Source organism: Canis lupus, chromosome 8 (genome assembly GCF_048164855.1).
Source record: "Canis lupus baileyi chromosome 8, mCanLup2.hap1, whole genome shotgun sequence".
NCBI classification, from domain to species: Eukaryota; Metazoa; Chordata; class Mammalia; order Carnivora; family Canidae; genus Canis; species Canis lupus.
The window spans coordinates 68,893,192-68,914,939 of NC_132845.1; the positions used below are offsets into that span (position 1 = coordinate 68,893,192).

A 21,748-nucleotide genomic window follows, 5' to 3' on the forward strand; every position below is an offset into this window, starting at 1 on the left:
CTGGGGCCATGATTATGAGCTTCACCACTTTATTGATTCCAAGGGCCCAGGCAAGCTTTTTTATCTTTGAGAAAAGGGGATAGGGGAGTGTGTTCGGGGCCAGAGACTATCTCTGTTCTGGGACCCTAGTCTCAGTCCAGGGCATGCTGTTGATGTTGGGAGTTGCGGCTCGTCAAACACAGGTTGTAGAAGGAGTTGGGGTCAAAGGCTGTGCCCACTTCTCTCCATCCCACCCAGCCACCCGCCTGTAGTTCACTGGGATTTTTTGGATCACCCCAGAAGTGAGGGTCCAATACCAGAACATAGGCTTCCGTGCCTGGTCCCAGGCAGACTCCCAGCAAGGCCTTGGATTGTGCATCTGCATCTCCCCCAACCATCACAGGCCCCCCACCCCCTGCGAAGTGGGAGTAGAGCTTCTCCAGTTCTCCCTGAAGCCCTGCTCCACGGGGTATGTGACACAGGCGCCCCTGGGGCCCTCCGAAGTAGTCGAGGCAGAGGCTGGCTTCTACACAACCGATCCAGCTCTGGGAACCCCGGAACCCGGGGGACTTGTCGCCCATGTCCTCCAGGGCCGCCTGCACGGCGGCCAGCCCGGGCACGCGCGCGGACCAGCCCTCTGGCCACGAGCACAGCGTCTGCAGAGTGCGGTAGCCGCAGCCCCAGCCCCGGTCATCCAGGCCGTCGCAGCCGTAATGATAGTAAAGGTAGTGGCCCGAGAGGAGGGCCAGGCGAGCGGGCCCGCGGTCCGGCGGGGCTAGGCCCAGGTGGACGTCCTTCAGGGGCTTCAGGGCAGGCGGCGGGGAGGGAGGCCGAACGGACGCGTCGTCCTGGCGGCTCGGACGGGACTCCGGCTCCCGCATTTCGTCTCGACTCGGGGTCTTGAGCTAGCCGCAGGCAGGACCGGCGCGCGGGCTCCGGGGACGCTCGCCGGGTCTCCCGCAGCCACAGAAGTGCGAGCCGCGGCCTCGTGGAAGACGCCACCCTCCAGGCTCCCACAATGCACGCCGCGCCTCCGTCGCTACTGCGCTGGCGCGAGCTCCGCCTCCTGAGCGGGCAGGGCCCGGCCGGGGCTGGGTGGTGGGAGCCGCACGCTCCGCCCGGCTACAGAGATCGGCAAGTTTGGCTGGCTCTCGCGCCCGCCCCTCCGTCTACTCAGCCCCGAGGTTGCGGCCCGCTCCTCGCTCCCTAGTCGCGCATACTGCTGTGGCTGTAACAGTTTATTGGCGGCCCAGAGGGGCGAAGGCACCGCGGGGGAGGGGCTCGGCCCGAGACATGCAGAGGACGGGGAGCCTCCGGGGATAGTCGGTGGGGAGGGTGGACAGGGTCTAGGGCTCCTCTGTGTTATATCCCGGCCCTTAGATGAGTATATACAGCTAGGGGGCCGGGCGGGGCGAGCAGGGCGGTAAGACGTGGGGGTCCCGTCTGGGTCACAGGTCTGAGCAGCGATCCTGCTTGCTGTAATGGTCAAACTGGTTCTTCCAGTGCACCATGTAGGAGCTCCAGCGGTGGAACTCGGCCTTCCACTGGCGCTCCGCCTCGTCCAGCGTGTCTGCGGCCAGGGCGCCCAGCAAGTGGGTTGGAGGAGGACAAGGGGAAGAGCGGGGAACGTACATGGTGGGGGACGTCAGTGCAGGAGGATACAAGGAGAATGCAGGAGGAGGGTACCGAGGATGGTGGAAATAGGATCGGAGAAACACGCGAAAGACGAAAGACCAGAGGAGGGATGAGAGTGCGGGCGGGGCCAGAGAAGGATGGCGGGAAGGAAGGTGGGGGGAGGAGGAAATGACCGGAAGACAGGGGGACAGAAAGGATCAGAAGGCGGAGGATCCGTGGATTGGTGGGGAAAAGAAGAGACAGAAATGGTTGGCTGTTACAGCTCCACTAGGGGGTGCTATCTAGCTCCCGGCCCTTCCTCTCCGCCCCCCAACACCAGGCTCAAGCTCCAAATAATTTTATAAAAAAGAAAATTGGCTTTTTCGTTTCCATTTCAACAACAAAGGCGTGTGGGTCCCTGAGACGAGTCATAGATCACCACCCCCTCCCAGCCCTGGCCAATTTGAGTTTCTTGGTTTGAGGAGGGAGGGTGCTTCGGGTCGGAGATCCCTGAGTAGAGCCCTTGCCCACTGTCCGACCACTCATTAGAGGAGGGGCCCCTGAGGCCGGAGGGGTAAGTGGCCATGGTCACAGCCGCAGGAGCCCGGAGAGGTGGAAGAAGAGGAGAAGGGGCAGGGGAAGGCCGGGCCTGGACCTCCGGGATGCCTCCCCGTGGGCGGGGCCTGAGCAGGTGCTGGGAGCCTTCGAGGCTGGCGGCGGGGGGTGGGGGGGAGGTTTTGGGAAAAGAGGGGTTACACCCGGCCAGCTCCCACTCCCCTCTGTTTGCGCCCCTTTTCTGCCCTCCGCCCGTCCTGCCCGCTGGCCCCTGCCCGCTGGCCCCTGCCTACCGGTGGCGCTGAGCAATTTGGGTAGGAAGCGGTTCCAGAAGGCGCAGGCTTGGGCGCGCAGCCCCCGGCGCACCTCCAGCGGCCGGAGGTTCAAGCTCACGTACTGCTGCGCTCCCGCCGTGTACGGTGGCCACTGCGGGACTTTGGGGTCCCGGGGGTCATTGGGGTCCCTTCGAAAGGAAAGGGAAGGCTTAGCCTCCAGCAAGCCGGCCCCGCCCTCCCTTGGGACTGTGGACTGGAGATGGAGAGCAGGAAAGAGGCAGGCTGTTTCTTGACCCGTGCCCTCTTAGGCTCCCGGGAGAACGCATCCCTTGCTTCCCACCTCGTTAACCCCTCTTTCTGGTCTCCGGGATCCCCCATCGTCTGGAGCCATCCCCTTCCTCTTGCTCTCCCTCTTTCTGCCTGTCCCTGGGCTTTACTGCTCCACCTTTGTCTTTGTTTCTCCCATCTAAAGCATCACTAGGATTTATGAGCCCTTACTCTGTAAGCGGGCTCAGTTCTAGCTCTACAAACATCTTGTTTGCATCTGACAACACCCACGTGATGTCGGATTTATGGTCCCCTTCTTCGGACAGGTAAACTGGTGTGTGAATACGTATATATGCATGTGTGCATGTCATGCCTAATAAAATCACCACTGGCCCAACCAGACCCAGCTCTCTACAGTTTAAGCCCCAAAGTACTGTGATAACTCCTTTGTCTCCCTGTCTCTCTTTGCTCCGCTTCCCTCCCTTTCTGTCCTCGTCTCTTCTGGACTTGCCATCCTGCTTTCCTCTCCAATATTTCTTGGTCATTCTGTCTCCCTCTTTGTCTCCTTTCTTTTGTGAATGTTTCCATCCCTCTCTGGCCCCTTCTGTCTGCCTGTTTGTCTTCCTCTCTCTCTGTCCCCTCTGCTCTTGCTTCTCTGGCTCCTGGAGGCCCTCCTCCCCTCAGTACTGCTGACCCTGTGCGGGCGAAGTTGGCCCAGTATCTCATCAGTCGCTGGGCAAAGGTTCTCTCTTCAGCGGTATAGTTTAGCGAGGGTTCCAGAGGGAGCCCAAAGATGAACTCGATCTCGTAGCCGTGGGGCACCCCCATCCAGAGGGGCCAGGTGAGCGTGGACGAGCGATGTTCAAAGACGTAGGCATAGACCCGAGCCCCCTGGGCAGCCAGGCGTCCAGCCAGCTGGGCCACGGGGCACACGACGTTGTGGTCACCCACCACATCACTCATGGCCTCTCTCAGGCGTGCCGGGTCCTCAGGGTGCAGCCAGTCTGTGTAATGCAGGACCACAGCCTCGGCAGCTAGGTCACTCGCCTGGGGGACCCCGACCCGCACCCCAGCCAGGAACTGGGCCCGGCTGATGAGAGATTCGTTGTCTTTGCTGAAGCCTGGGGCCCCGTAAACCAGAAAATAGGAGCCCTCATCCTTCACCACACCCACCAGCACCTGGGAGGACAGGATAGAGAGATGGGGGGGGGGGGGCACAGACAGACAGGCAGACAGAAACAGATGAACAAAGAGCCAGAGAGATCAATAGTTATAGACCCCAGCACCACGGAGGAAGAGAGTATGAGGTTGGGGAAGGGACAGAGAGAAAGAAAATGTACCCACGTTTCCTTTTCTCTCTGCCCCACTGGCCACCCTGGGATCTGAGCTCTCAGGGAGGAGGGGGCGGCCATGAGGCCAGGAGCCCTGGCCTTTGGGATTTGGATCTCAAGAAGCCTTTTTGCCTGGGCCTGGGTCCCGGGGTGGGGGTGGGGGAGTAGGGGTTGGGCTGTGTGGGGGAGAACAAGCCTAGAGGAACCAGCTTCACCCCTTCCAGCCACTAGTCACCTGCAGCCCGTGGAAGTCTCCAGCACTGATGAGGGCCTCCGGGGTGTCACTGAGGAAGTCACCATCCACCACAGGCACGAAAGAGAAGCGGAAGACACTTTCCTGAGGCAGCACATGCCACTCGTGGTCCACCAGGTCTTGAGCTGGCCGTGTCCTCAGGCAGGCGACCAGCTCTGTGTCATTGCCACCGGCCCCCCCTGGGGGACAGCCCACCAGGCGTGCCAGCAGTGTGGCCCTGCGGCGGGCCTCTCCCACACCCACTGTGGCCCAAGGGCCGTTGGGTGCTCCACTCTGCAGCACAGCCCTGTGGAACAGGCCCCGGCTGGGAGGGGACAGCAGGTGCATGCCCACTGAGGCCGCACCAGCGCTTTCCCCGAACACAGTCACTGCCCTTGGGTCGCCCCCGAAGGTGGCCACATTCTCCTGCACCCACTGCAGTGCCAGCCTCTGATCCAGTAGACCCACGTTGCCTGGGGCCTCCCGGCTCCCTGGCAGGGCCAAGAAGCCAAAGGCTCCCACCCGGTAGTTCATGGACACCAGCACGGTCCCCTCAGCCTGGGCCAGGAAGCGGCCATCATATACGTCCAGGGAGGAGGCGCCACTGTAGAAGCCACCCCCATAGATCCATACGAGGACAGGGGTGGGTGATGCAGGCCGGGGGTATGGTGTCCACACATTGAGGTAGAGGCAGTCTTCACTCAGCTCACGGTTGGGGTTCCACATCTCAGTGCCCTCAAAGCCAGGGTATAAGGTGTCCACATATTGGTAGCAGACGCTTTGGAAGGCTGTGGCGTCCAGCACCCCTGACCAGGGCCGCTTGGGCTCTGGTGGCAGAAAGCGACGGGGGCCCACAGGTGGCTCTGCGAAGGGGATCCCCAGAAAAGCAGAGACAGGGCCCCCGGGGGCCATTAGGCGGATGCCCCGCAGCCGGCCCCCACGCACTGTTACCAGCAGCTCTGGGTCCTCAGCCTCTGCCCCTCCTCCCAAGAGGAAGAGGAGGAGGAGAAGGATTGGGGAAGCCGGGGAGGGCGTGTGCAGGGGACACCAGGGGGGCCTCATGGCTGCCAGGGCAGGCAGGCGTCTGCTGGAGAAAGAAAGGCAGAGGGTGAAGGCCTGAGGCTGCCAGGAGGGAGATTAGGTAACACTCTTGACCAGGGGTTATCACTGAGCTGCAGAGGAGGTGGGGCAGGTTGGGAGAGGGGAGAGAAATGGAGGGAGGGAGACGGGCAGAGACAAGGACACAGGGAGACAGGGAGAAGCAAGAAGGGACAGAGATCCAGCACACACACACCACCCAGACAGAGGAGTGAGAGAACGAAGGGAAGAGAGGCGAGGCCTGCCAGGTGATCCCTTCCCCTGCCTCACAGAGGGCCCATCACTCTCACCTCCTAAGCTCCAGCTGGGTGGACTGGGTTGGGCCCAGCCAGAGCAGTGCGGCCACCGCACCAGAGGCCGCAATCCACACACAAGCTACCCGTCAGGGGCGGGGCCCTCACTGACGGAGGCGCCGATGGGGAAGCTCGCGGTGGCGTGAAGGCGCAGCCTCTCCTGAGTTGGCCGGGTCGGGGTGGGGGAATGGGGGGGCCCTAGAGAGTGGGTTGGGCATTCAAGGGTGTGGGAGCTACAGGCCCCGGCGCACCCCAAATCCTGCTTACTGCACACTCTGCCCCACCCTGCCTCTCCTCCTCCACTGTCTGGCATGGGGCGCCGGTGCCCGTGGGTACTGGTTAGCTACGCACTCGCCTTGCCTAGTCTTAGAGGTTAGGCTCGCCAGCCCCAGTCCCCCAGGACTCGAGTCCCCCATCCATCCGATGCTGCCGGGGCACGCTGCCGCCAGTGGGGGGCAGTAGAGACCGAGAAAAGGAAGGCGCTCCCCGCCCCGAGTCCGGGAGCCGGGAACTCGGGGCGGGGGTCTGGAGGCTCGCGGGCATTGCGGAGGGGTCTGGAGGGCGAACCGAGACGCCTGCGTCCTCCGAGCTCAGGAGATCCCCGGCCGCAGGGGCGAGGGCGCTATTTTGGGGCAGCAGCTGCTGCGGTTCCGGCGTCTCCAGCCAAGGGATCAAAATTCCCCGGGTCGGAACTCCCCCCTCGCGCGGCGGTCACCTCTCACCCAGCCACCCGCCGCCCTGAGGCTGGGGTGGTGGTGGTGGTGGTGGTGGTGGTGGTGGTGGTGGGGATTAACTAGGAAACCCGAGTGCGGCTAATTATAACTCGGGGCTTCCGCTGAGCCTCCCCTTTCCCCAAAATAGGGACGGAGTCCCCGTGGGAGGGGGACGCCTGGGCCTCCGAGGGGGCTTCGGCTGGGCGCCACGCAGGGGCGCTGGGGGTGCGGGATCCGCAGGGAGGGGAGCCAGCCTGGCGCCAGCAACCTGCGCAGCTCGGGTTCCGCCCCGAGCAGGGGGCGTCTTCCAGTGGCCCCGGACTTGGGGGCGGGCGGGGGAAGGGGCACTCGGGGGTCCCCACAGGAATTCGAGAGCAGAGGCTCTCGATGGCCCCGCAGGGTGCCGGCTCCCGCGCAGGCGACCGTTAAGTATGCGGCGGCGAGGCAAGAGTTAAGGATGAGTGTGGGGCGGCGGGGGGCGTCGCTGGGCAGGCCCGGGGGCGCGGTGGGCGTCCCGTTTGGGGGCCCGGATCCCTGCAGGAGCGCACATTTTCCCGGACGCGGAGTGGGCGGCGGGCCGGGGGAGGGTCCCGGCCGGGGCGGGAGACTCACCTGAGGCGGCCGAGCCGGGCCGGGCCGCGCCGGGAGCTGGAGGCGGCCGATGTTCCCCGGCGCAGGCTGAGCCGACTCTGACAGCCGCCGCCTCCGGCCCCCCGCACACACCCCTCCGGGCCGCGGCGCCCCCGCCCGCCCCCGCCCCCGCCCCCGCCCCCGCCCACTGTCTCCGCCCCCGCCCCTCCCCGCCTCCCCGGGCTGCCACCTCCCCTCCCTCTCCCTCCGTCCGAGCCGAGACCCAGAGACCCCGGGCCCGGACGGACTCCGGTGACAGACGCCGACTGAAGGACAGACACGGTGACACGACCGAAAGCCCCGCAGCGCAGAGCAGAGTGACAGACGGACAGAAGCCGCGGAGACAGACACGCAGACGGCCAGTCGCGGGCAAGTGACAGCTCCAGACAAACGGTGACCGACACTCACAGACGGACGGACACACGCACTGGGACACCCTGACAGCCTCAGTCAGGACCAGGGGCCCAATAAATGAACATCCTTGGCCACGACACAGCGAGGGTGGCATGGGAGGACCGGCACGTGAAAGTGAGGCTGAGGACCCCGCGGGGGTCCGAGTGGTACTGGCGGAGAAAAGGTGACGTGGGGCACTCCTGGGGGATGAGGGCACACCTGTGGGAATGAAGACGAGAACGTGAGATCACTAATGGACATGAAGGAGGGCCCCACGGAAGAAGACCCCCGGGGCAAGGGAGAGGTGACTCGGGGACATCCCAGAAGGCAAGACGTGGTGGCACGCGCAAGGCTCCGGGGTGAGGCCGCACTCCGCTGCCGCAGTGGAAACTTCCGGAACCCCCGCGGGTGGGTTTGCTCTGGTTCCCTGACGGGTGAGCTGGGACTTTCGTCACCAGGGTCCGGTCGGGGCATGACATCACCAGACCAGGCTCTCATTGGCCGCTGCGGCCGGCAGGTGGGAGCGGCCTGGCCCGGGAAGCCCCCAGCCTGTTCCGAGGGGCCTGGGCCGCACGGACCCCCACGACCCGCCCTCCAGGGGTCGCCCATGGGAACAGTGCGACCGTGGCGGCGTCCCCACGCCCGAGGTGAGAGTGGAAAAGCGTGCAGCGGTGTGCCCGCACGAGTACGCCCCTCGGAACGGCCTTCCACTCCGGGAACCCGGGGCTCGGGCGCCCGCAGCCCGCTGCGTGGGAGACCGGCCTGCGCGGGCGAGCCTCGGGGCGTGCGTGCGCGCGCGCGGCGGTGCGGGATGCTGCGTGGGGCGTGCGGGCGCGCGCACGTTGACTCGGGCGCCCCGCGGCCGCCGCCGGTGGGCTGCAGCTAGAGGCCGGCGTCCCCGGGTCTCCTCGGGTCCCGGCGGGGGTCGTGCGGTCCGCCCGAATCCAGAGAGCTTCCCCGCCCCGTTCCGCGCGGTCCCGGCTCCCCACGCTGGGCGCCCCCAGCCCTCCCGCTCCGCGGGAACTGGCCCCCACAGGCCCGTGGACCCGCGCTGGGTCCACTCTCCGCTCGCGCGCGACGGCCGCCAGGTGGCGCCGAAGGGAGCCGCTTCGGGCGTCAGAGACGGGGACCGGGTTGGGGCTGGCGGAGACGAGCCTCACACGGTCTGTGCCCACCGTTTCCGCCCTTCCGGCTTCAGGCAACCCGGATGCCCCGCGAGGACACCGAGGCTCCCTGCATCCGGATTTCAAGGTCCTGGACCCACTGGTGGAGAGCTCCCCACTGATCAGACCCGTCTCCAGCTCCACTCCCTCAAGAGCAGGCATAAGGGCTGTGGGTTTGGGTGGGGGACAGAAAAGTGAACAGTCGGTGTTGCTGCGGGAGAAAAGGACCTGAGGCAGGTTTCTGCGCATGGTCATTATGAATTATTAGAATAATGAAAACAAACTGAATGAATGAGCAGAGGCCTGCTCCAGGCCCGAGGTGGTAGGGATTTGGGGCCTGTAAAAGGCCCTGGTAGTGATGGGGGCTTGTTTCCTTGTCACTTTCCAAAACAGGCGGTGCCACGCAAGTGGCTTTTTAAATCATGAGGTCCTAGGGAGGACAGGGACAGCTTGTAGCCCAAGTAGTTACGAACTAGTATACCTTACTGGCTTTGAAAGTCAAAGGACAAAGCATGTTGTAGGAGCTGGCCCAGCAGAGACCTCCTTGGAGAGGTCAGTGCTGACCTCAGACTGGACCTGCTTTTGAGTCAAGGACAGGATACCCAGGATGGGCTGGAAGCTCCCAGGAAAAAAGACCCTATATTTAGCTGGGTGGGAGTAAATGGATTTCACCAACAGAAAAGGTGCCCAAAAGCATCTGCAGGGGCTGGACTTGACAGCAAGGACCAGGGGAGTTCCTGCCTCCTTGGGCATGGCAACAGTGGGGCAGTACTTGAGGGGTTACCAATGGGAGGTAAGGGCAAAGCAGGTTGTGCAGTGTTCTGAAGTCAGAACTTTATTCTTTCCAGGAGCAGGAGTGGGCTATGGAAGTTCAGTTAGTAGGAGAGGGAGGAGGAAGTGGCATCTGAGGATGCTTGAGAATCTGGGGCAGGAAGAGATGCAGCCATTTATGTCAACACTGTCCTTCCTATTCTCCAGGTGCTGGGAGGGCAGGGCACGGCTGCACAGGGAGATGGGAGGAAAAGCAGGCAGGTCTGGCAGGTCTGATAGGGGGTAGGTTGGGATCCCAGGAGGGTGTCCTGCTCCTGGAGAGCCCCTGATGTGTCTCCCTAGGCCCTGGCTCAGGGAGGGGTCAGTTGAATGTCCAGCTGCAAGTCTGCATGGAGTTCTAGGGCATGCAGGTCCTGTTCCCACTTAAGCAGGTGTACCCAGGGCTCTGCAGCTGTAAGCAAATCTCAGAAATGTGCTGAGGGGCCACAGATGTGTCCTCAGCCTCAGTTTGTCCCAGGATTGTGAGGATGGAGGAGACAATGCAGATTGTGTCCCACCTCAGTCTTTTTTTTTTTTTTTAAGATTTTATTTATTCATGAGAGACACACACAGAGAGCCAGAGACACTGGTAGAGGGAGAAGCAGGCTCCCTGCCGTGGGCCGTATCCGGGACTTGATCCCAGGACCCTGGGATCACGACCTGAGCCAAAGGCAGACGCTCAACTACTAAGCCATCCAGGTGCCCCTCAGACAGTCTTTAAATTAGCAAGGGACCACCCGAGAGCGCCAGGACAGAGGATCCACATGGCATTGGAGTTAACCCTGGACTGGAATTCCTGATTACTGGGTTCTTGCTCAGTGCTCTGCTGTCAGTGAGACTTCTGGAGAGTCCCATGCCTTTCCTGGGCCTCAGTTTCCCCATGTGTAAAATGGTGGGTTGGACTTGAGTGTACGTAAAAATCATGGAGTCCACTAGAGGGACTGATCCATCTGGTGTTGGATGGAGTCCTTAAAGTATGTAGATTCAGCAAGTCGTTAGGGCAGTCCCATGAGGTGGTCTGAAGATGGATCACATGAGGAGCAATGCTGGACTAGGCTTCCCCACATTCAGTCCAAATTGGCTTGAGACCATGTGGATCAGAAGAAGGTGCTGTGGGTGCAAGAACTAACAGGGGCACCTCTGGCCACGAAGGGAGATGGTCAAGGATTTGAACCTCTTCTTAAAAAAGGATAGAAATTTCAGGAACAGTCCTCTTCTTACCTTGAGCTTTACCCTAACTTTTGTTAACACAGGGGACCACGACTTCTATTACATCCTTGCTCCACCTCTGCCAACAAAGAGGATTCTTTATCTCCTCTGTTTTTTGGTTAGGATTTAGTTCAGTTATATGAGACAGAAAACCAAACAATAATGGCATGAATGAAATACAATGAGGATACATTTCTCTCTTACGTAAAGGAGACCCAGAAGTACACCATGCAGGATTGACAGAGGACCCTTAAATGTCAGAGACCAGGTTCCTTTGCACAGAATTTTGTTACTTAAACATCTTTAGCAGATAGCTCCACTATATGGTGTAATATGGCTGCTGATGCATCAGTCATCACATCTGCATTCCAGCCAGCAGGCAGGAGGAAGGACTGATGAAGAGCATCACTTCTCCCTTTAAGGACATTGCTTGGAAATCGTACAGCACTTCGGTTTATATTGCATTGGCCACACCCTGGGATTTTTTTGTGACCTTTGACACCGCTGCCCCTCCCCGCCACCAGCTGCTTCTCCAAGGAAACGCAGTTTCTAGGGCCATCCGCTGGAGGGCGCTGGGTGAAGACCTGGCGGGGCCGCGCCTCTGCTACTGGTGCTGCCGCAGGTGGTGGCGCTGAGCGTCTACGTGGCGAGCTGCCAGAGGAGCGGCGGTCAAGGTGAGCGCGCAGGAGTGGGGGTGAGGGCGGCCCGGCTCTGGCTCAGGCGGCGCAGCGCCCGGACCAGGGCCCTCCCACCATCCCTGCGTGCAAGCAAGGCGAGGCGTTGGTTCCAGATGTCCTCAGGGGATGCCCGCTGCTTATGGCTGGAGGCGCCTGGTGAAGCCACTGCCCCTATCCCCAATAAGCGGGGTCGTTGACCTGAAGAACTGGGAACAGCAGCCATGCAAGAAACTCTCCTTCCCTCTCTTCACCCAATCCTCTGACCCGTTCTGCACCTTGGCCTAAAATTCACACTTGATCAAAGTTACATCGTTATGCATGAGTCCTGCTGGGAATCAACTATCCATCCTATTTATACCCTTTCCCCCTTTTTTGCTGGTTTTGAGCATTTCACACAACTTTTAGCCTGTCTCTGGATAGACTCATTTTAGTTTCACAATTCTGTTGAATATCTAACCGGTTTACAGTATTCCCCATGCAGTTCATCAAACATCCTTTGGTTTATCCTCACCCTTTCTCTGGCTGGGGGGAAGGTCAAGTGGGAGTGTCATACCCTTGTGCCCCAACTGATTCGTTACAGACATCAGGGGGCACCTGGGTGGCTCAGACAGTTGAGCATCTGACTTTGATTTTGGTTCAGGTCATGATCTCAGGGTTATGAGATCGAGCCCCACATTGGGCTCTGCCCTAGACATGGAGCCTGCTTAAGAGTCTCTCTGCCCTCTCCTCCCTCTTTAAACAAGTAAATGTTGAATCAACAAAAAAATTGCAGACATCAGCACAATTCTCGGGTTGGTCTCCACCCATGAGCCGTAATGGTCCAAAAGGAGTGAAACGTATCCTGTAATTCACCAGGAGTGTGTTTACCCTCATGCTTACCATTTTTTTAAAAAAAGATTTTATTTATTTACTCATGAGAGACACAGAAAGAGGCAGAGACATAGAGAGAGAAGCAGGTTCCCCATGGGGAGCCTAATGTGGGACTTGATCCCAGGACCCCAGGATCATGACCTGAGCCGAAGGCAGATGCTCAACCACTGAGCCACCCAGGTGCCCCTAAACACTTGGTTTTATTGTAGGAAACACTCTGCCTGCATAAAACAAACAAGGAGAGAGACACACACACAGAGGATTCATGGGAAAAATTTCATATGGAATAAACTTCACATGGAAACAGAGTTTCAAAAAATATGTTGAAAGACATTTTGCCCATGATGTTCCTATATCATAGACATACTACAGACATACAGATGACTGCAAAGTATATGTAAAGATGCTCAATATCACCCAGCATCAGGGAAATGCAAATCAAAACTGCAATGAGATCTTAACTTGCACCTGTTAGAATGGCTATCCTCAGAAAGACAAGAAATAACAAGAGTTGGTGAGGATGTGGAGAAAAAGGAATGCTTGTGTAATGTTGGGGGTGTGAACTGGCACTATGGAAACAGTATAGTTCCCTCAAAAAGTAAAAATCAAACTACCATATGATCCAGCAATCCCACTTCTGGGGGTTTATCAAAGGAAACAAAAACAAAAACTTAAAAAGATATCTGCAACCCCATGTTCACTTGGCTATTTACAGTAGCCAAGACATGGAAACAACCCATGTCCATTGATGGATGAATGGATAAAGAAAATCTCTCTCTCTCTCTCTCTCTCTCTCTCTCTCTCACACACACACACACACACACACACAAACACAAACAAGGTATTCGGCCATAGAAAGGAAGGAAATCCTGCCATTTGCAACAACACGCATAAACCTTCTGGCCATTATGCCAAATGAAATAGAGAAAGATAGGTACCATATGATCTCACATATATGTAGAATCTAAAAAACCTCAATAAAACAAAACTGATCTCATTGATACAGGGAACAGATTGGTGGTTGCCAGAAGTGGGGGTTGCCAGGTGGGTGAAATGAGTGGAGTGGGTCAAAAGGTACAAACTTCCAGTTACAAAATAAGTAAGTCCTGAGGATGTGACTATGTGACATGGTGACTATGGTTAACAATGCTGTACTTCATATCTGAAAGTTACTAAGAAGGGATCCCTGGGTGACTCATCGGTTTAGCGCCTGCCTTTGGCCCAGGGCGTGATCCTGGAGACCTGGGATCGAGTCCCACATTGGGCTTCCTGCATGGAGCCTGCTTCTCCCTCTGCCTGTGTCTCTGCGTCTCTCTCTCTCTCTCTGTCTCTCAGGAATAAATAAATGAAATCTTAAAAAAAAAAAAAAAAGAAAGTTTCTAGGAGAATAGACCTTAAAAGTTCTCATCACAAGAACAAAATCTGTTTAACTATGTGTAGTGATAGATATTAACTACACTTATTGTGGTAATCATTTCACTATATATATATATATTTATATAAAAATATATTTATTTATTTTATGGGAGAAGCAGCCAATGCAATGGTTAGTCTTTATTGGAAAGAAGAAACTTTACAGCACATTTTGAGTAAGTTAGTGCTAAGGCTCAGTGGGTCAGCTGGTGGGGCACCAGCTTGTCATGGGTTCCATAGCTAGGGCATGGCTGAGTCTCAACGTTGTGCAGCCAGAAGCAGATGGTGGCAGTATTGTCCTCATGGTTGCAGACCACTATTCACTTATTGGTGATAGATGGGGACTAAGGGTCTCCCATGGTGCCTGAAGCTGCCTTTGGGGCTAGCATCTTGTATGGGTCCAGTCCCTTCTGTGCAGCCATCATAACCTCCCTCTCCAGCCCAGTTGTCTGCCCATCATCAGTAGGAACACCATCTCCAGATGCCATGGAGCAGTGGCTCCATTAAGACTGCGGTCCCTGAGATCCTGTGCATTAGTGTTCCAACTCTGTGAAGCAACCTTGAAGCCATCATGCCCACTACAAACAGCAGCACTTCCAGTATATACATATACTGAATCATTATGGTGTACACTTGAAACTAATATAATGTATGTCAATTATGTCTCAATTACAAAACAAAACAAAAATGTACTACAGAACATTTAAATAATGAACAAAAAGCATACTGTTAATCCTGAAAGTATCTTTGGAGACATTAAATATACAGTGCCCATGCGGATAGGGTTGAGCAATTTGTGTTTTATTAAGAATATTTATTTATTTATTTGAAAGAGAGAGAAAGAGAGAGAGAGAGAGAGAGAGCAGGAGGGGCAGGGGAAGAAAGAGGATCACAAAGCAGATTCCTCGTTGAGCCCAGAGCCTAGAGGAGGACTTGCTCACAGGACCTTGAGATCGTGACCTGAGCCCGAATCAAGAGTCTGCTGCTTAACTGTCTGAGCCACCCAGGGGCCTCCAATATGTGTTTTTAATTTTTATTTATTTATTTTTAAAAAGATTTTATTTATTTATTCATGAGACACACACACACACACACAGAGACACAGGCAGAGGGAGATGCAGGCTCCACTCAGGGAGCTTGACGTGGAACTCAATCCTGGGACTCCACCATCATGCCCTGGGCCAAAGGCAGGCACTCAACCGCTGAACCACCCAGAGATCTCCAATATGTGTTTTTTAAATATAAATTTGTAAATGCTTTTAAAAAATATTTTATTTGTTTATTCGCGAAAGACACACAGAGAGAGTCAGAGACATAGTCAGAGGGAGAAGCAGGCTCCCTGCCGGGCACCCAATGTGGGACTTGATCCCAGGAGCCCAGGATGAAGGTTGAGCTGAGGCAGATGCTCAACCACTGAGCCACCAGGTGCCCCTGTAAATGCTTTTTGTATATTACAGATACTAACCTATTATCTGTCATCCACATTGCAAAAGTTTTCCCCAATGTATTCTTTTTCTACTTTGTATTGTTTTAATATCTTTCCCTCATAAAAAAAAATGTTGCATTTTTATGTAGTAGAAAAGTGGAATTTTACTTTTGTAGTAGAAAAGTGGAATTTTGAAATGGGGTTTCTCATTTATTTTTTTTACTTATAGCCTTCTAGCCCATGCCCATTTTTGTACAGTTCACAGGCTTAGGCATTGTTTTTTTTTTTTTTTTAATAATTTTTATTTATTTATGATAGTCATACAGAGAGAGAGAGAGAGGCAGAGACATAGGCAGAGGGAGAAGCAGGCTCCATGCACCGGGAGCCCGACGTGGGATTCGATCCCGGGTATCCAGGATCGCGCCCTGGGCCAAAGGCAGGCGCTAAACCGCTGCGCCACCCAGGGATCCCGGGGTTTCTCATTTAAAATACTTTCCTTACACTGGGTGTTATTCTGTATGTTGGTAAATTGAACACCAATAAAAAATTAATTTATTAAAAAAAACAACAAAAAATAAATAAAATATTTTCCTCAGCTCTCAAGTTATATGAAGAGCCTCTTAGATTTTTCTCTAGAAAGTTTATTTTTTTCTTATATTTTTGATTGAGCTTGCCTTTTATTTTATTTTATTTTATTTTATTTTATTTTATTTTATTTTATTTATTCATGAGAGACACACACAGAGAGAGAGGCAGAGACACAGGCAGAGGGAGAGGCAGGCTCCATGCAGGGAGCCCCATGTGGGACTCGATCCTGGGTCTCCAGGATCACACCCCAGGCTGAAGGCAGCGCTAAACCACTGAGCCACCGGGGCTGCCCTATTGCTCATTCTTATCATAACATTATACTGTTTGGATTGCAGTCATTTTATGATATGCTTTTAAAACTTAAAATATGCTTTTTGGGTTTTGTTTTAACTTTTTGGTTTTGTTTTTTCTTGTCATAAATTTTAATATATGATGAGGCAAGCCTCCTTACAATTATTTTTCACAATTTTCCAGTATATCCTTAGACATTTATTCACCTACATGGGCTTTAAGGTAATTGTGTCCATGAAGAAAATTCAACCCTGTTGGGATCTTCATTAAAATTGCATTGAATGTATACATTAATTTTAGGAGACTCAACATATTTTTGTTGTAAAAATCTTTTATTTATTTATTAAAAAAAAAACAAACAAACCTAGGGATGCCTGGGTGGCTCAAAGATTGGGCATCTGTCTTTGGCTCAGGACGTGATCCCAGGATCCGGGATCTAGTCCCACATCAAGCTCCCTGTGAGGAGCCTGTTTCTTCCTCTGCTTGTGTCTCTGCCTTGCTCTTTCTGCGTCTCTCATGAATAAATAAATAAATCTTAAAAAAAAATCTCTACACCCTGGGGCACCTTGGCGCCTCAGTGGTTGAGCGTCTACCTTCTGCTCAGGTCATGATCCTAGGGTCCCAGGACGGAGTCCCTCACTGGGTTTCTGCAGGGAGCCTACTTCTCCCTCTGCCTATGTCTCTGCCTCTCTCTGTCTCTCATGAATAAATAAGTAAAATCTTTAGAAAAAAATTTAAAAATATCATTTAGATTAGCCTTTAAAAATTTGCATTATGGAGTCAAATTATATATATTCTTCTGTGAATTGATTGTTATCCTCAATATTAACCTATTTTAAGATGTGAAATATCATGTTCTACCCGTGAAAGATCAGTACTAAAATTCTTTCCATTGCTGTCTTATCTCTTCTACAGAATGTCCAGAAGTGATGCTAGGTGCTACCATCTCGGCTTCTCACACCATTTTCTGTATTGGCACAGGACCCAGTGTTGAAAGTACCTCCTTCCCATTTTTTAAAAAGATTTTATTTATTTATCCATTAGAGACACACACAGGGAAAGAAGCGGAGACACAGGCAGAGGGAGAAGCAGGCTCCATGCAGGGAGCCCGATGTGGGACTTGGTCCCAGGACTCCAGGATCAGGCCCTGGGCCGAAGGCAGACGCTTAACTGCTGAGCCACCCAGGGATCCCCTCCTTCCCATCGATAGTATTCAATTCTGGTGCTTCTATGAGCACATTGTCAAATCTCCTCAGTTCTGGGAGGTCCCTCCCTCTCCCCACTTTTCAAGCATAACTTCTCCATTATAGTACTTTCTTCTCCTTCACTATGGGTGGTTCTGCCATAACCCTGACTACTGGGTTGAGCCCACCAGAACCCTTAATTCTATCATCTCCATTAACACTGCTTTAAGAAGCACACAAAGACCTGCTGCAGGGGGTGGGTACCTGGGTGGCTCAGTTGATTAAGCGTCTTCCTTCCACTCAGGTCATGATCTGGAGGTCCTGAGATGGAGCCCTGCATCAGGCTCCCTGCTAGTGGGGAGCTTGCTTCTCCCTCTTCCTCTGATCTTCCCTCCACTCATTCTCTGTCTCTCTGTCTCTCTCTCTCAAATAAACAAAATCTAAAAAAAAAAAAAAAAAAAAAAAAAAGACACATCAGAGGTTTGATCCTGTATGCCAATGTCGCTGATGGCTCTTTAAAAAAAAATTTTTTTTTTTTTTGAGAGAGGGACAAGGTAGGTGGGTGGGGCAGAGGGAGAAGGAGAGAGGAAATCTTAAGCAGACTCCACACTCAGTGCGGAGTCAGTGCAGAGCTCAATCTCACAACCCTGAGATCATGACCTGAGTTGGACGCTTAACTGAGCCACCCAGGCGCCCCACTGATGACTCTTGATTAGCATAAACCATAGCTACTGCCAGGATCCCAGCGGTGGCAGGTTGTGTTATTGTTCAGTATATTTGCTTTCCCTCCCTGGGGTGGATGATAGCTTCCGGAGTCACTGATAGCAGGCTTGGCATCAGATGTGTGGTGCCTCTCCCTGATGAAGGATTTTACATTCTTGTCCATCAGACTCAGGGCAACCATACGACTTGCTTTAGCCAACAGAATGTGGGTGGAAGGTGTGTGATGTCATGTCTGGAAAGAAGCTTTAGGAGGCAGCTCATGATTTTGTCATCTGTCATTTCCCACCACTATGGGACTGGCAGTGTCCCAGATAGGGGCTGCTCCATCAGTCTGGGTCCCTGAATGAACAGCACAGATGTTAGGATGGGCAAGTAGCGTAAGTGAGAAAGAAGCGTCTGCTGTTGGAAGATACCGAGTCTTTAGGATTGTTTATCCAGCATTTCCTGATCTTTCCTAATATGCCAACCATCACTGCCTTTCACTTGTCACAAAGCCAATATCAGCTTTTTATTTGCCTTCATGCAAATCGATGCCCCCTCCCCCACCTATCATGACTTCAGAGATAACTCTGGTCTGCACCTTGACTCCTATCCCCTGACACCATCCATGATAATTGCTATCATAATTCAGATTATGACACAGTGGAGGGGATGGTGAGCACACATATCTTAACCTTTTCAGCAAGCTTGACTCATTCATGAGGAGAAAAGGAGTGACCTGCTCCTGGCCTTATCTTTACACTTTGTCCCTAAACCTTGGCTTTTGAAGGACAGTCCCAGCCTGTATTTTCCTGGATTTATATCTCTCCCCAAGTACCTGTGACAATGGTGGGACCTTGGAGAGAGACCCGTACCCCTCGTCATTCTTCAGCTTTTTTAAAAATTATTTTTAAAATATTTTATTTATTTATTCATGAAAGACACACAGAGAGAGGCAGAGACACAGGCAGAGGAAGAAGCAGGCTCCATGCGGGGAGCCCGATGTGGGACTTGATCCCAGGACTTCAGGATCATGCCCTGAGCTGAAGGCAGATGCCCAACTGCTGAGCCACCCAGGCGTCCCTGCTTTCCTGTTTCTTTGTATGCCTTGTGATTTGTTGTTGTTGTTGTTGTTGTTGTTAGACACAGAATATTTGAATCTAATGGTGTGGTTAACTCTGGAACTCAGGTTCTCCTTCTTCCTCAGAGTTTTCTATTATTGTTTTTGTTGGTTATTGTGTGTCTCTGTGCTTGGGCAGAAGGTATACACTAAGATCTTCTTAGATTTGTTCTAATTCTTTTCCTGAGCACATGGTCATTTTCTAATTTTCCCCACATATGCAATTGTTTCTGAATGTCCTAGTCTTTAATGTGCAACTCCCAAAGAGGGAAAAAGCAAAGACTGAAGTGGGGGGGGGGGAAGGTCAGTTTTTTAAATCCCTTGGAACTAATTTCAAATGGTGGGGAGGGGCTTGTAAAAATGGCTGTTTGCCTCTGTCTATACCTTTGTTATCAGAAGCTGTAATCAGTGATCAAAGTGTTACATCAGATAGATTGTGCCAGTGCCATTGCAGTTGTTACCTAGGTGGGGAGATGGAGTCCTGGTTCCTGATCCAAGTCTCCAGAATCCTCCCCCTCCTCCTCCCCCTCCTCTCCCCCTCCTCCCTCTCTCTTCCCTCTCTCTCCCTTCCCTCCCCTTCCCCCTCTCCTCCTCCTCCTCTTCCTCCTTCCTCCTCCCTCCTCCTTCTTCTTCTTTTTCTTCTTCTTCTTCTTCTTCTTCTTCTTCTTCTTCTTCTTCTTCTTCTTCTTTTTTTTCTTCTTCTTCTTCTTCTTCTTCTTCTTCTTCTTCTTGATTTATTTATTTATTTGAGAGAGAGAGAGAGAGCATGAATGGGAGGAGTGGGAGGGAGGGAATCTCAAAGCAGACTCTCCACTGAGTGGGGAGCCAGATGCTGGGCTTGATCTCAAGACCCCAAGGTCATGACCTGAGCTGAAATCGAGAGTGGGACACTCAACCGGCTGAGCCACCGAGGTGCTCCCAGAATCCTCTTCTAAATTATTTTTACATTACTCTCAAAAGCATAATATCATATTCAAGTTGTCAAGGATAAACTAAGCCAGACCCTAGTTAAAGTGGTAAGGACAGATTTTAACCAGTAACATACTTTTGCAATAGGAAAGAGTCCAGCATGAACCGAACTCCAGTTTGCACAGAGGTCACTGGATGATTTAAGGGAGAGTGAGGGAGGTGGGGAGGGAGGGAGTGCAGCTCAGGTGACTGTGGGAGTGAACAATTACAAGAAGAGTAGGGGATGTCTCCTCAGCTTCCTCTGGATAATCAGGGCCTCTTTTTTTTAAGATTTTATTTTATTTTTTTAAAGATTTTATTTATTTATTCATGAAAGACACAGAGAGAGAGAGACAGAGAGAGACAGAGACAGAGACAGAGACACAGGCAGAGGGAGAAGCAGGCTCCATGCAGGGAGCCCACAAGGGACTCAATCCCGTGTCTCCAGGATCAGGCCCTGGACCTAAGATGGCGCTAACCGCTAAACTGCTGAGCCACCCAGGCTGCTCAATGTGGTCCATTTGAAACCCATCTGGGTTTGCTAACTGGTGCTTAACAAAGTTAGGCTATTACCCTTTCCCAGAGGCTGGGAGGCAGGGGCCCTATCTTCGGGTGTTGGCTGGGACAAACAGTAAATTCTTCTGGTGGCCTTGAGTTTTCTCAGGCAGGCACTTTAAGGGAGAATGGGGTCAGCCTAGGGATGTGACCTTGAGCCCTTAGAACAGGGTTAGTGATGGTTCAAGTCTTTATAGGTCAGGGTTGAGGCTTAGTTGGGAAGAGGGCTCAGGGGAGCCTGGTTAGAGTTTGCTCAAGGAGAGAATCTTCGTCAAAGTAAAAATTGAAAACTATAGATAGAGCTAATGTTCTCTGTGTTCTCTGATTATCATTTGAATCTTAGTTCCTTCTCTCTTCTCTGAATTAATTTTAACCCTGTTATTGGGGCAGGTGAGCTTTTTTTTTCTTCAAATTTTGAATGCACTTACCTGTGTGTTTGTGTATGTGTGTGTATTCATAGGAAATACATATGTGTGTGGGTTTTAACAGAACTGTGTCCGTTGGTTTCACTGAACAAGCCAATCTGAGAATCTGTCCCTTAGGGTACTATTCTTTCTGATTCAAGCATGGTAGTCTATAGTGTGACTATTTCATAGTCATTCTAGATTCCTATTGAGGGATGTGTAGGTTGTTTCCAGTTTCTATTGGAATCTCAATAAACTGGATGGCATCCTTGTGAATGCCTCTTTGAAGTACTTCTTTTTTTTTTTTTTTTAAGATTTTACTTATTCATTCATGAGAGACACAGAGAGAGAGAGAGAGAGAGGCAGAGACACAGGCAGAGGGAGAAGCAGGCTCCATGCCGGGAGCCCGACGTGGGACTTGATCTGGGTCTCCAGGATCACGCCCTGGGCTGAAGGTGGCACTAAACCGCTGAGCCACCAGGGCTGCCCTGTGAAGTACTTCTTGAACACAGAGATAGCATGGTGGAATTACTGGGTCCTTGAGCATGCATTTAAAATTTTAATAGATGTCACCAAATTGCCTTTTTAGAGTAGGCCGACACATTTACACTCCCACCCACTGAGTAAGAGTATTCTTCACAAGTTTCCCAACACTGAGTGGACTCAAACTTCCTAGTAGTTGCTAATCTTCTGGGTCAAAACATCCTTTTGTTTGATTATTTCCACTGGCCATCTGTATTTTTTTTTTCTGGGACCTGGCCCAGATCCTCAGATATTAAAATGACTTAAAAATATTTTATTTATTTATTTGACAGAGAGAGAGAGAGAAAGAGAGCGAGAGAGAGAGAGAACACGCAGGGAGAGTAGCAGAGGGAGAGGGAGAAGCAGTCTCTCTGCTGAGCAGGGAGCCCAATACAGGGTTCAATCCCAGGACCCTGGTATCATCACCTGAGCTAAAGGCAGACGCTTAACAGACTGAGTCACCCAGGTGCCTCTAAAATGACTTCT

General features: G+C 53.1%; 2 protein-coding genes across 6 annotated transcripts; both read right to left on the reverse strand.

The window, feature by feature from the left end:
* Window positions 1-12: 12 nt before the first annotated feature.
* UFSP1 (UFM1 specific peptidase 1) lies at window positions 13-860 on the reverse strand. Its single transcript, XM_072837300.1, has one exon. It carries the CDS (start codon window positions 858-860, stop codon window positions 132-134), a length of 729 nt encoding a protein of 242 aa, XP_072693401.1. The 3' UTR covers window positions 13-131.
* ACHE (acetylcholinesterase (Yt blood group)) lies at window positions 13-7,086 on the reverse strand. Of its 5 annotated transcripts, none has more exons than XM_072837296.1 (6): window positions 6,970-7,086; window positions 5,642-5,842; window positions 4,257-5,337; window positions 3,385-3,869; window positions 2,442-2,611; window positions 13-1,549 (listed from the first exon to the last, which is right to left on the reverse strand). In XM_072837296.1, exons 3-6 carry the CDS (start codon window positions 5,313-5,315, stop codon window positions 1,428-1,430), a joined length of 1,836 nt encoding a protein of 611 aa, XP_072693397.1. In that variant the 5' UTR covers window positions 5,316-5,337; window positions 5,642-5,842; window positions 6,970-7,086; the 3' UTR covers window positions 13-1,427. The 5 variants fall into 5 exon arrangements, with proteins under 5 accessions (XP_072693397.1, XP_072693396.1, XP_072693394.1 ...); XM_072837295.1 differs by having other exon boundaries at window positions 4,257-5,340; XM_072837293.1 differs by lacking the exon at window positions 5,642-5,842 and having other exon boundaries at window positions 6,970-7,081.
* Window positions 7,087-21,748: the final 14,662 nt, after the last annotated feature.

Bases quoted from the DNA above. Each gene is read 5' to 3' on its own strand.
- UFSP1 (XM_072837300.1), bottom strand. From the start codon at position 860: ATGCGGGAGCCGGAGTCCCGTCCGAGCCGCCAGGACGACGCGTCCGTT.
- ACHE (XM_072837296.1), bottom strand. From the start codon at position 5,315: ATGAGGCCCCCCTGGTGTCCCCTGCACACGCCCTCCCCGGCTTCCCCA. The intron at 3,870-4,256 runs GTGACTAGTGGC...CTGTCCTCCCAG, and splicing joins GAGACTTCCACGGGCTGCAG to GTGCTGGTGGGTGTGGTGAA. The intron at 1,550-2,441 runs GTAGGCAGGGGC...CCCTGGCCGCAG, and splicing joins CAAATTGCTCAGCGCCACCG to ACACGCTGGACGAGGCGGAG.